At 35.3% G+C, this 12,184-nt stretch overlaps 1 protein-coding gene across 1 annotated transcript in view; it reads left to right on the top strand.

Moving 5' to 3' along the window:
* The window catches only part of SYCP2 (synaptonemal complex protein 2), a 110,124-nt gene extending 101,386 nt beyond the window's left edge, over positions 1-8,738 (top strand). The window contains exons 35-44 of the mRNA XM_037811663.1: positions 2,059-2,247; positions 3,163-3,253; positions 4,552-4,707; positions 5,226-5,353; positions 6,208-6,302; positions 6,382-6,481; positions 6,880-6,938; positions 7,112-7,190; positions 7,281-7,337; positions 8,304-8,738. Of these exons, the coding sequence (XP_037667591.1) occupies positions 2,059-2,247; positions 3,163-3,253; positions 4,552-4,707; positions 5,226-5,353; positions 6,208-6,302; positions 6,382-6,481; positions 6,880-6,938; positions 7,112-7,190; positions 7,281-7,337; positions 8,304-8,369 (1,020 nt within the window). The 3' untranslated portion in view covers positions 8,370-8,738. The remainder of the gene's footprint in view (positions 1-2,058; positions 2,248-3,162; positions 3,254-4,551; positions 4,708-5,225; positions 5,354-6,207; positions 6,303-6,381; positions 6,482-6,879; positions 6,939-7,111; positions 7,191-7,280; positions 7,338-8,303) is intronic.
* Positions 8,739-12,184: the final 3,446 nt, after the last annotated feature.

Below are 12,184 nucleotides of genomic sequence, written 5' to 3'. Positions count from 1 at the left end.
GTTGATCCTGGGTCATACATTTCTTACCTTTCTTGATGTTTTTTCTTTTTCTTCGATTCAGCATTTGTGGAGTCCTTCTCCAGACTCTATTGTCCTCCAGAGTTCAAAGAGATTGGAATTTGTCCTTTTACTTGTTGTTTCTGACGGGAGACTCTCCCAGGGGATATCTTATGTCACCATGTTGATGACATCATTGGTCCTATTCTTTTAAACCAGCAGCCTTCACAATGTTTTTCAAATAAAATCTTATATGTAACCCCCAGTATGTCAAACAAATCACAGGGGACCTGCTTTGTTTAAAGCAGAAATGGGAGGTCTAAATCCTAACCTACCTAGGATCCCTCCCTCTGTGACACCTCTATTTGCCACAATTTGAAAGTCAGTTTCCCAATAGACCATTATCCCATGTTCCTTTGTCAACATTGCTCTGCCACCTTTGGTTTCCCTTTACCCTATATCCCTTCAGCTTCCCACCTTTCAAATCTCCAAACCTAGGTAATTGCCACCCACCTTCTTTGATGTGTTAGGCTTGTTAGATGGAATTTTAATTTAACTGTTCACTCACTGGACACTCACAGATGACACTTTTTCCTATTTATTGTTGACTCAACTTGGTGTTGGAAATTTGTTTCATATAAAGTAGTTGTACCAACTTACATTCTCAACAGCCCTGCGTGATAGTGCCCACTTCACAGTCCTGCCAGCACTGGATGTGATCATGTTTCCACGTTTGCCAGTCCAATGGTATAAAGTTGTCTCTCACCTTAATATGCATTTTCCTGATGACCAACATCAATGAGCATCTTCCATATGTATTTTGGCTATTCTGTTAATTGCCTATTTCTTACATTTTCTAATTTTTTAATTGCATTGTTTGAATTTTTCTTATACATTTTTGGAGTACTTTATATATTCTGGATATTAATTCTTTTCACTTAGTAAAATAAAAAAATTCCACATGACAGAAGATATGTAATGAAATTTACCAAGCTTTGTACTGTTCAAGAAATCCTTTCCTAAGCTACTGTCATAAAAATTTGTTCCTTTCTTCTAAAAATGGTCATTTTGATTCGACTTATCTGGTTTTCAATCCATCTGGGCTTTCCTTTTATACATACATACTAAATTGGTGAAGCATCATGCATGGAATAATCCTCTTTTCTCTTACCATTTGTAATGCTAATTTCGTCATGTCTGAGCAACCACATGGGTCAGCTATTAGGCACTATTCTATTTTACTGGTCTGTTTACCTAACTGGATGCTAATACCACACTGCTTTAATTACTGTGGTTTTATGCTATAGGGTGTTTCAATCTCCCTCTGCCATGCTACTTATTCTTTTAATTCAAAATTTTCTTAACCATTTACTCATTCATGTTAAGGTTAGAATCAGCTTGTCTAAGCTTAGGGAGAATTGTCATTTCCCAATATTGATATTAAGCTTTCTCATCCAAAAATATCATCTCTCTCTCCATTAACAAAGCGGTGCCAGAATTTTCACAAAGCAAATTATGCCTTTTTTTGATTAATTCATAGGTATCTTATGGGTTTTCTTTTTACTATTTAAAAAAAAAATTTAATTGTTTTTTTAACTTTTTGCTTTTGTATAGAACTATTGATTTTTATATTTCCAGTAACTTTGATGAATTCTGTCATAATTGCCTGTCTAGATTCTCTTGGATTTTTATGTAGACAGTCATATCAGCTATTACTCATGATAGTTTTTGCATTTTTCTTTCCAATCCTTATACTTCCTGTTTGTTTTCTTGTTACGGTGACTGTGACCGCCAATGCAATATTAAGTAAAAGCCATACTAGCAGTCATCCTTATCCATAGTTTTGGTAGATAGCTATTATTAAATTAATGTTTTAGTTATTAAGGGCTTTTTTTTCTTTTAGTTATGGATGGGTGTTGAATTTTAGCAGTGAACAAATTATTCTGTCAAAATTTTTCTGTAGTTTTGTTTTAATGTTTCTCATTCAACATTTTTCTTTCTTTTGGCTTTAAATAATTTTCTAACTTCCTCTGGGTTTCTATTTGTTTTGTTCATTCATAGCCCAAGCAGACTCCAGTCACTAAGAATAATACTGTTGAGAATAGAAAAAATATAAATTCTATAGTACTTGTACAAGAGACACAAAACTGCAACAACTATTCAGATGTAAGCAGTTATAGTTCAGAAAAACAGCTTATGGAAATTGAACCTTCAAATATCAGTGAAAATCAGATACAAAGTAAAAGAGAGGTAAGTATGGTGGTATAACTGTCAAAAATACCTTACACTAAGATGGTTTTTAAGAATCAGATTACTGCCTTTAATAGTAATTATATTTTGATATTTTTCCTACTATTATCTGAAAATCTCATGTCTAAAGTATGTCGAATGGCTTGATCATGGAAAAAAATGTTTTTTGCAGGAAAGTTGAAACTTTAAAAGTGAATAGTATAGTAAGGCCTTAAATACTGAAGATATAGTTGTTGAACCACTGGCTTACTAATGCAGTGTTTAGAATTAGGACATTTTGGTTTCATGATTATATAGAAATCCGTTTGGTTGAGCTTCATGCCCGTATAAAAATCCACTGATAAAGCAACAAGAAAACGTAATAACTTGTAAAATGCAGGGCAAAACAGAATTTTACAGTTTGGAGAGGGCTGGGATTTGAGCTACACCTTGGTAAATAGGTGAGTACATATGGACTAAGGAGAGTAAGAATAGCAACCTAAGTAAAGGAACGGAACTAGTAGTGAACATATATTTTGATGCAATAGGAAAAAAACTAATTTGAGTGAAGGAATCTGTGTTGAAACAGTGAAAAATAAGGCTAGCTGTGAAAGATGCGGCTTTGTTAAGGTGTGGCTTGAAAGAAGTTATTTCTTGATTCAGTAAAGGAATGAAAATCCTAAAAAGGAAGAATTGACTAGCAGGGATATTTTTTAAAAGGCAACTACAAAACTATTGCTAGAACTTAGGAATCAAGTTGATTTTAAGAAATCTAGATTAATACCTGGTAGTGTTAAAGATGAAAAGGAAGGGATAGAAACAAGACAGTCTGATAAAGGAATTGACCACATTTGCAATTTACTGGCTTTAGGGTTTGAAAAAGTTGGTCAAAGATGTCTATGGTATTTTTTTTCTAATTTCTAATACGCATTTTAGGAAAGCCATTCAGCATCTCCATTATCCATGTCTAGTGAAGGAAGAGAGAAAATACGGTGTAACATGTCCTGTGATGCAACTCATGTATCAGGTTTGTAGTCATAGTCCTTTTAAAAAAAATTACTATGAAATGCTACTGTGAAATTTCATCCAAAGGAATTATGCATTTTATGTTATACCATCACATTCCATTTAGTTAACATCAAAAATGAAAATAACTAAGTAGAACTTAATATACAGTTGCCTAAAATATACAAATAATTCATTGGAACAAAGACTTTTTTGTTTTAATTAAATTCAGTTTTATTGAAATACATTCGCACACCATACGATCATCCATGGTATACAATCCACTGTCCACAGTATGATAACTTAGTTATGCGTTCATCACCACAATCTATCTCTGAACATTTTCCTTACATCAGAAAGAACCAGAACAAGAATAAAAAATAAAAGTGAAAAAAAGAACACCCAAATCATCCCCCCATCCCACCCCATTTGTCCTTTAGTTTTTATCCCCATTTCTCTACTCATCCATACACTAGATAAAGGGGGTGTGATCCACAAGGTCTTCACAATCACACTGTCACCCCTTGTAATCTACATTATCATATAATTGTCTTCAGGAGTCCAGACTGCTGGGTTGGAGTTTGGTAGTTTCAGGTATTTACTTCTAGCTATTCCAATACATTAACACCTAAGAGGTGTTATCTGTATAGTGCATAAGAATGTCCACCAGAGTGACCTCTCGACTCCATTTAAAATCTCTCAGCCACTGAAACTATTTTGTCTCATTTTGCATCCCCCTTTTGGTCAAGAAGATACTCTCAGTCGCACGATGCCGGGTCCACATTCATCCCCGGGAGTCATATTCTGCATTGCCAGGGAGATTTACAACCCTGGGAGTTGGGTCCCACGTAGGGGGGAGGGCAGTGAGTTCACCTGGCGAGATGGCTCAGTGAGAGAGAGAGGCCACATCTGAGCAACAAACAGGTACTCAGGGGGAGACTTAGGCACAATTACATGCAAGTTTAGACTCTCCTTTGCGGTAATGAGCTTCATAAGGGCAAGTCCCATGATCGAGGGCTCAGCACATCAAACGGCCAGTCCCAATGTTTGTGACAGCATCAACACCAGTCCAGGTGAGGATGTCCAACACATCCACACCTTCCCCCAGATCCTCGGGGCTGGGGAGGGGGAGGCTGTAAATAAATTTTTTATTATCTGCCCAAATTACTCTGGGATGTGTCACTATTTCACTGCAGCCTATGCTAACCTACCGTATCTCACTTCCTATTCAAAGATGGAACAAAGACTTGATTAAAACGATCTAATATTTTCTTTTTAAAAAAGACTGTAGCATTATTAATTTTTTTAACCATTCCTAAGGTCCAACTCGGCATCCTAATCGCAAACGGATGTATATAGAAGATAATTTAAGTAATTCTGATGAAGTAGAAACAGAAGATGATGAAGAAAGAAGAGCCATCTTGCTTCCAAGAAAACTATCTAAAATTGAAAATGCAGATTATCACACCTACAAAAGTAGGTAGATCAAATGCCTATGTCAAAATGCAATTATTTAGAAGGTGGATTCTTGGATTATGAATGAACCCATCCACAAAACAAAAATTTTAAAAGACAACTTTGGATAAGTCCAAGACCAAAGATGCTTTATTTTAAATGAATACTATTTTAGAAGGGTCTTTTATATTTATAGATCTCCCTGACCATCACTAATCAGCTGCATATAAGTTTTACGACAGTATGAGTGTACTGATATATTAGTTTGTCACTAAATACTTGGGTTAATAATAACCTGGAACTACTTAAAAATAATCCAAACAATTCCCATTAAAAAAAATTGTCCTTATAATAGCCTTGCCAAAAGTTGCTTTATAAATCAGAATGATTTCATTTTTAAATTTAAAAATATGATTGATTTAAGAATCTTTAAATTACACATAGAATCTGAAAATTAGATTTTGTTCTCAGCCTCATGACAAGTAAACTTAGATGTGTAATAATGCATATTTTAACTTCAGATGATTTTCTTTTTTTAGTGTTTGAAAGTATAACTACATTTTCAACAAATGACTTTTATATTCCCGGGGAGCACTGGGAAACTCAGTGTTCAGGTGTGGGGATGATGTGTGAGAAACTTAATAAAGAATTTAAGAGGAAAATTCAGGTGAGTTTTTTTTTTAATTATGATTTTTACTCAATGATATGATAACTTGTCACACTTTCTACTGGACTGTGGGCCTATCTGATCGTTGGCAATTAAACACCCATTCATGAAGCCAGCTTTTCTCATACACTGGTGAAAATTTGGATGGTTATTAGGTAAAAAACTTCAATATTCCATGAGCTGAGTCCTCTTCTAAAATATGTGCATTATCCATATTCTTTTTCTACTACTTTTTTTGTCCTATTCCTATTTGTTTAGCATTTTAACTCTTCTGCAGTACTTTTTTTTTATGCCTCCTTTCTTTAGACATTTTAAATTTCATGATGCTACTGTTAATAAGGTAGGATAATATATAAAAATTGAGCAACCTTTGAGAAAATCCTATTTCACTTTGTTCTGTAAAAATACTTCCTAAAATAATTTTAAATTATAAATGGTTTCTCGATCTCTCTCTCACATGCCAGTATTTAGAAGGATAATCAGTTCTTTTAAGCCCTCCTGTTAATAGAAGCTATTTTTCTGTGCAGGTTATCAGCCCAATTTCTTGCTTGCCTTTTCCTGGTGTGTAAAATGCTATGATAATCTTGAGAATTTCTGTAAAGACTGTAGTGTATAGTGTACTTATGAAAAGAATTAATTAGCAGTCCAAACCTTATTCGAAGCCTTAGTGAGGATGCTTAATACCGGTTAATAAGCATTAGCTTATTATATTTTAAATAACTGAGTTTTTAATTTTTCACTTTTCTAAGTTCTTCTTGGTCATTTACATTTATAGAAAAAGCTTTGCTCTTAAATTATTAATTAGATTATTGTTCTGTAAAGTTTTACCATGTTAAGGAATGAATATTTTTCAGAGCCACCACAAAAGAATGGATTATTTTACTAAGGAGAATTGGAAATCAACTCAACAACATATGAAAACACTGAACCATCAAATTCAGGAATATAGGTCTGTAATTAAAGAAAGCACTTCTGAAAACTTCTGAATGCTATAGTTTTTAAAATAAATTTTACTTTTTCTTTACTAGGATCAAAAAACTTGATAAATTCCAATTCTGCCTCATAGAAGAACTGGAGAATTTTGAAAAAGATTCACAGTCTTTAATAAATTTGGAGAAGGAATTTGTGGTTTGTGCTTTTAAAAATAAAATCTAGTTTTTAAAGAGCTGTAGTTAGGAAAACTCGATCTCATTTATCCTCTGTTTTTAGAGCATACTCTAAAACTTTTTGTTCTTTAGAAAATAATTTAGTTTTATCTTAGGTTTTCAGTCAGCTCTATATAAACATTTTTAGATTTTCGTTAATTGTAGGATGAAAATCTTTGATTTATAAGGGAGAGATTCTGAGAAATTTATCCTTTCAATTTTTTTTATCTGAAAGAGTATATAGCATATTAAATATTCTTAGCATGTAGCCAAGTTGCTTACTGGAATTTAGAATAGAACTGGAGAAATTCCACTGTCAGGTTTTAATATTTAATCACATTAAAGTTTAACTAGTTTTTTTTTTTTTTTCATAAAAAATAGGACTTTTGGGAAAAGATATTTCAGAAGTTCAGTGCTTATCAAAAAAGTGAACAGCAGAGGTTAGTATGATATTCTACTAACTAGAATCTATAAAATTAGATATTTAAATTAATAATTATTTGAATAATCTATTTGAAAAAGTAGTATATTTACAATGAAATACATAATGTATTATAGCAATTGAATTCAAATTCCTGATCAATACAAAGGTAACTATCATTTTACTTGTTAGGCTTCATATTTTGAAAACTTCATTCGATAAAACTGTCTTGCACAACACTGATGATGAAGAAAATATTTTTACATCTGAGGTATAAATTTTATATTTTTATATGCAGTCTTCATATTTTTCTTTTTTCACTAAGAAAGCTTTATGATAAAATATATTTACTTGTTTACAGATGTGCTTGATGAAAGAAAACATGAAAAGGCTACAAGACAGGCTTCTTAGGGACATGGTAAATTGATTATTTAGTTTGGGCTTTTCAAACAACGATCATACTTTTATGTCTTTAAAAAGGAAATTATTTCAAAGGGTTTTCTTCTTTCCTTTTTGGGTTGTGGGGAAGGCACTTTTGGCCCAGAGACCTTAGTTTTATTAATTAGAATAATGGGAACAGATTTATAGTAAAAGGATAGGGGTGATTTAATAATGCATTCTTACCGAATTTGCAAATTTTAAAATTAACAAGAGTGAGTTCTTTGCACTGTATTGGGCTTCTGTCCTGCCTATTTTCTAAAGGAAAAGGTGTGTCAGAACAGAGCTACCTGAAAGGTTGTAGTACAGTGGAAGAATTATTGTCTACTTGGACAACAAGAGCTCATTTATTTAGATTTGGTGCCTTGTAGACCAGCAGCTGTTTTCGGGGTGGGCAATGTATATCCTGAAGGTCTAAAAGCTCTGGTCTGTTTAAACACGTCTTTGGTGTTTTCTCAAAGGTGGCAGGCATTTTTATGTATGACATAGCACTGATCTTTGTATTGAGTGTTTTAATGTTATTATATTTTAATAGAATCTCAATTTACTGCAGTAGTAGAGTTCAGTATGTTGTGGCTAAGCTAGTTTAGTTTGAAGCAAACAAGCTCCCCACTCAGCTGGCTTGATCATTATTGAAATGTTTTTCTGGACTATTTTTATTTGACTTTCTATATTAAATCTAAATTTCATTTGCCTTGATTTAAAATATTGGACGTCTTCTCTCAACTGATCATCTCAAATGTCAGTCATGATCATGGAATTCTCTAGGTACTTAAGCTGGACCTGGGGAGTTGAGTAAGATGAGCACTGATTTAATATCTTTATGAAAGGGGTTGTTTAAAAATGAATCCCTAATAACAGCTTGAATTTTTTTTTCATTTTATTTGATGGTTTTACAGTGATAATGTAAAATCTAATTAAGTGTGATTTTGCTTTTTGACCATAGCAAGAAGAGGAGCTTCTTAATGTACGCAGAGGCCTGATGTCATTATTCACGTCTGAAAGTAATTAGATAATGTGTGAAATCCAGTTATTCTTTTTTAACTATTACTGAGAAAATACCAGAATAACCTTACAAAGAGAAAAATACATGTCACTGAGCACATATACCTTTGCAGGAATCTCAGAATTCAAGGAAATTTAATCTTATGGATAAGGAAAAAATATATGGCTCCAAGCCCAAAAGACTTTCATCAACAGTCATCAACAGAATACTACACTTTTTCTAGAAAGAAAGTTTTGAAAAACGAAATGGTAAAAGGAATTGGCTTATTTTTTATTAATATATTAATATTACTGAGTACACTCAAAAAACTAGTTTCTTTCATGAATTGGAATGTATTAGATAAAATATATTTTAAATGAATATAATTTTGTATTTGAGACAAATATTTAAATTTGTTTAATATACTACAAGTAATTAAAATTCAGTCACATTTAGAAGTGTGGGGGAAAAGCCCTGATTTAAAATGTTTATCTGAGTCATATATTGATGACTTCAGCACACTGTTGGAGATTGTATTCAGTTTTAGCTCCAATGTATTACAAGGCACTAAATAGCCAAAAATAATTACTAGATTGCCTAAGTATTTTAATTCTCTGTGGAAGTCTTATTAGCTCATAAGCAGGCTGTTTGGACAAGTATTTTTTAACCTCAGTATTTACTGTAATATTTTGCTATGTAATTTTATAATATATTAAAGTTGAAATAAATGCTTATGTCACTTGGATAAATATAAAATGATTCTGTTTTATAAATTATATTCCTAATCTGTCAAACAAAATATCTATCTCCAGTTAGCCTGGTATTATGCTTTGGTTGTCTATCTCACATACTTAATAACAGTGTGTTTTAAAAATACCAGCATTTAAGTAGAGTGTAAAAGTGGCTTCCTAGTCAAGATAAGCAAAAGAAAACTCTTCCTATCTAGTTAGCCATATGCAGTTATCAGCTAAGATTTGTTAAAAAGTAGCAGGGATTCTATTTTAAAAAACAGTGGATGCATGTCTATAAAACCTGGTGGGAAGATGGCAGACTGGTGAGCTGTAAGTTTTAGTTACTCCTCCAGGAAAGTAGGTAAAAAGCCAGGAACTGTGTGGACTGGACACCACAGAGCAATCTGTCTTTGGGCATACTTCATACAACACTCATGAAAACGTGGAACTGCTGAGATCAGCGAAATCTGTAAGTTTTTGCGGCCAGGGGACCCGCGCCCCTCCCTGCCAGGCTCAGTCCCGGGGGAGGAGGGGCTGTCAGCTCCGGGAAGGAGAAGGGAGAACTGCAGTGGCTGCTCTTATCGGAAACTCATTCTACTGATTCAAACTCCAACCATAGATAGACTGAGACCAGACACCAGAGAATCTGAGAGCAGCCAGCCCAGCAGAGAGGAGACAGGCATAGAAAAAAAACAACACGAAAAACTCCAAAATAAAAGCAGAGGATTTTTGGAGTTCTGGTGAACACAGAAAGGGGAAGGGCGGAGCTCAGGCCTTGAGGCGCATATGCAAATCCCGAAGCAAAGCTGATCTCTCTGCCCTGTGGACCTTTCCTTAATGGCCCTGGTTGCTTTGTCTATTAGCATTTCAATAACCCATTAGATCTCTGAGGAGGGCCGGTTTTTTTTTTTTTTTTTTTTAAATCCTTTTTTCTTTTTCTAAAACAATTACTCTAAGAAGCCCAATACAGAAAGCTTCAAAAAATTGCAATTTGGGCAGGTCAAGTCAAGAGCAGAACTAAGAGAGCTCTGAGACAAAAGGCAATAATCCAGTGGCTGAGAAAATTCACTAAACAACACAACTTCCCAAGAAAAGGGGGGTGTCCGCTCACAGCCACCATCCTGGTGGACAGGAAACACTCCTGCCCATTGCCAGCCCCATAGCCCAGAGCTGCCCCAGACAACCCAGTGTGACGGAAGTGCTTCAAATAACAGGCACACACCACAAAACTGGGCGTGGACATTAGCCTTCCCTGCAACCTCAGCTGAATGTCCCAGAGCTGGGAAGGTGGAGCAGTGTGAATTAACAAAGCCCCATTCAGCCATCATTTGAGCAGACTGGGAGCCTCCCTACACAGCCCAGCAGCCCAGAACTGCCCTGGGGGGACGGCACTCACCTGTGACATAGCACAGTCATCCCTCAACAGAGGACCCGGGGTGCACAGCCTGGAAGAGGGGCCCACTTGCAAGTCTCAGGAGCCATACGCCAATACCAAAGACTTGTGGGTCAGTGGCAGAGACAAACTGTGGCAGGACTGAACTGAAGGATTAGACTATTGCAGCAGCTTTAAAACTCTAGGATCATCAGGGAGATTTGATTGTTAGGGCCACCCCCCTCCCCAACTGCCCAGAAACACGCCCCACATACAGGGCAGGCAACACCAACTACACACACAAGCTTGGTACACCAATTGGGCCCCACAAGACTCACTCCCCCACTCACCAAAAAGGCTAAGCAGGGGAGAACTGGCTTGTGGAGAACAGGTGGGTCGTGGACGCCACCTGCTGGTTAGTTAGAGAAAGTGTACTCCACGAAGCTGTAGATCTGATAAATTAGAGATAAGGACTTCAATAGGTCTACAAACCCTAAAAGAACCCTATCAAGTTCAGCAAATGCCATGAGGCCAAAAACAACAGAAAATTATAAAGCATATGAAAAAACCAGACGATATGGATAACCCAAGCCCAAGCACCCAAATCAAAATACCAGAAGACACGCAGCACCTAGAGCAGCTACTCAAAGAACTAAAGATGAACAATGAGACCATAGTACGGGATATGAAGGAAATCAAGAAGACCCTAGAAGAGCATAAAGAAGACATTGCAAGACTAAATAAAAAAATGGATGATCTTATGGAAATTAAAGAAACCGTTGACCAAATTAAAAAGATTCTGGACACTCATACTACAAGACTAGAGGAAGTTGAACAACGAATCAGTGACCTGGAAGATGACAGAATGGAAAATGAAAGCATAAAAGAAAGAATGGGGAAAAAAATTGAAAAACTCGAAATGGACCTCAGGGATATGATAGATAATATGAAACGTCCGAATATAAGACTCATTGGTGTCCCAGAAGGGGAAGAAAAGGGTAAAGGTCTAGGAAGAGTATTCAAAGAAATTGTTGGGGAAAACTTCCCAAATCTTCTAAACAACATAAATACACAAATCATAAATGCTCATTGAACTCCAAATAGAATAAATCCAAAAAAAAACCCACTCCGAGACATATACTGATTACACTGTCAAACACAGAAGAGAAGGAGCAAGTTCTGAAAGCAGCAAGAGAAAAGCAATTCACCACATACAAAGGAAACAGCATAAGACTAAGTAGTGACTACTCAGCAGCCACCATGGAGGCAAGAAGGCAGTGGCACGATATATTTAAAATTCTGAGTGAGAAAAATTTCCAGCCAAGAATACTTTATCCAGCAAAGCTCTCCTTCAAATTTGAGGGAGAGCTTAAATTTTTCACAGACAAACAAATGCTGAGAGAATTTGCTAACAAGAGACCTGCCCTACTGGAGATACTAAAGGGAGCCCTACAGACAGAGAAACAAAGACAGGACAGAGAGACTTGGAGAAAGGTTCAGTACTAAAGAGATTCGGTATGGGTACAATAAAGGATATTAATAGAGAGGGGGGAAAAATATATATGACAAACACAAACCAAAGGATAAGATGGCTGATTCAAGAAATGCCTTCACGGTTATAATGTTGAATGTAAATGGATTAAACTCCCCAATTAAAAGATACAGATTCGCAGAATGGATCAAAAAAAATGAACCATCACTATGTTGCATACAAGAGACTCATCTTAGGCACAGGGACA

The sequence above is a fragment of the Choloepus didactylus genome, chromosome 19, assembly GCF_015220235.1.
Source record: "Choloepus didactylus isolate mChoDid1 chromosome 19, mChoDid1.pri, whole genome shotgun sequence".
Lineage (NCBI taxonomy): Eukaryota > Metazoa > Chordata > Mammalia > Pilosa > Megalonychidae > Choloepus > Choloepus didactylus.
The sequence above is the reverse complement of the archived record's forward strand: the minus strand, read 5'-3'. Positions and strand labels throughout refer to the sequence as shown.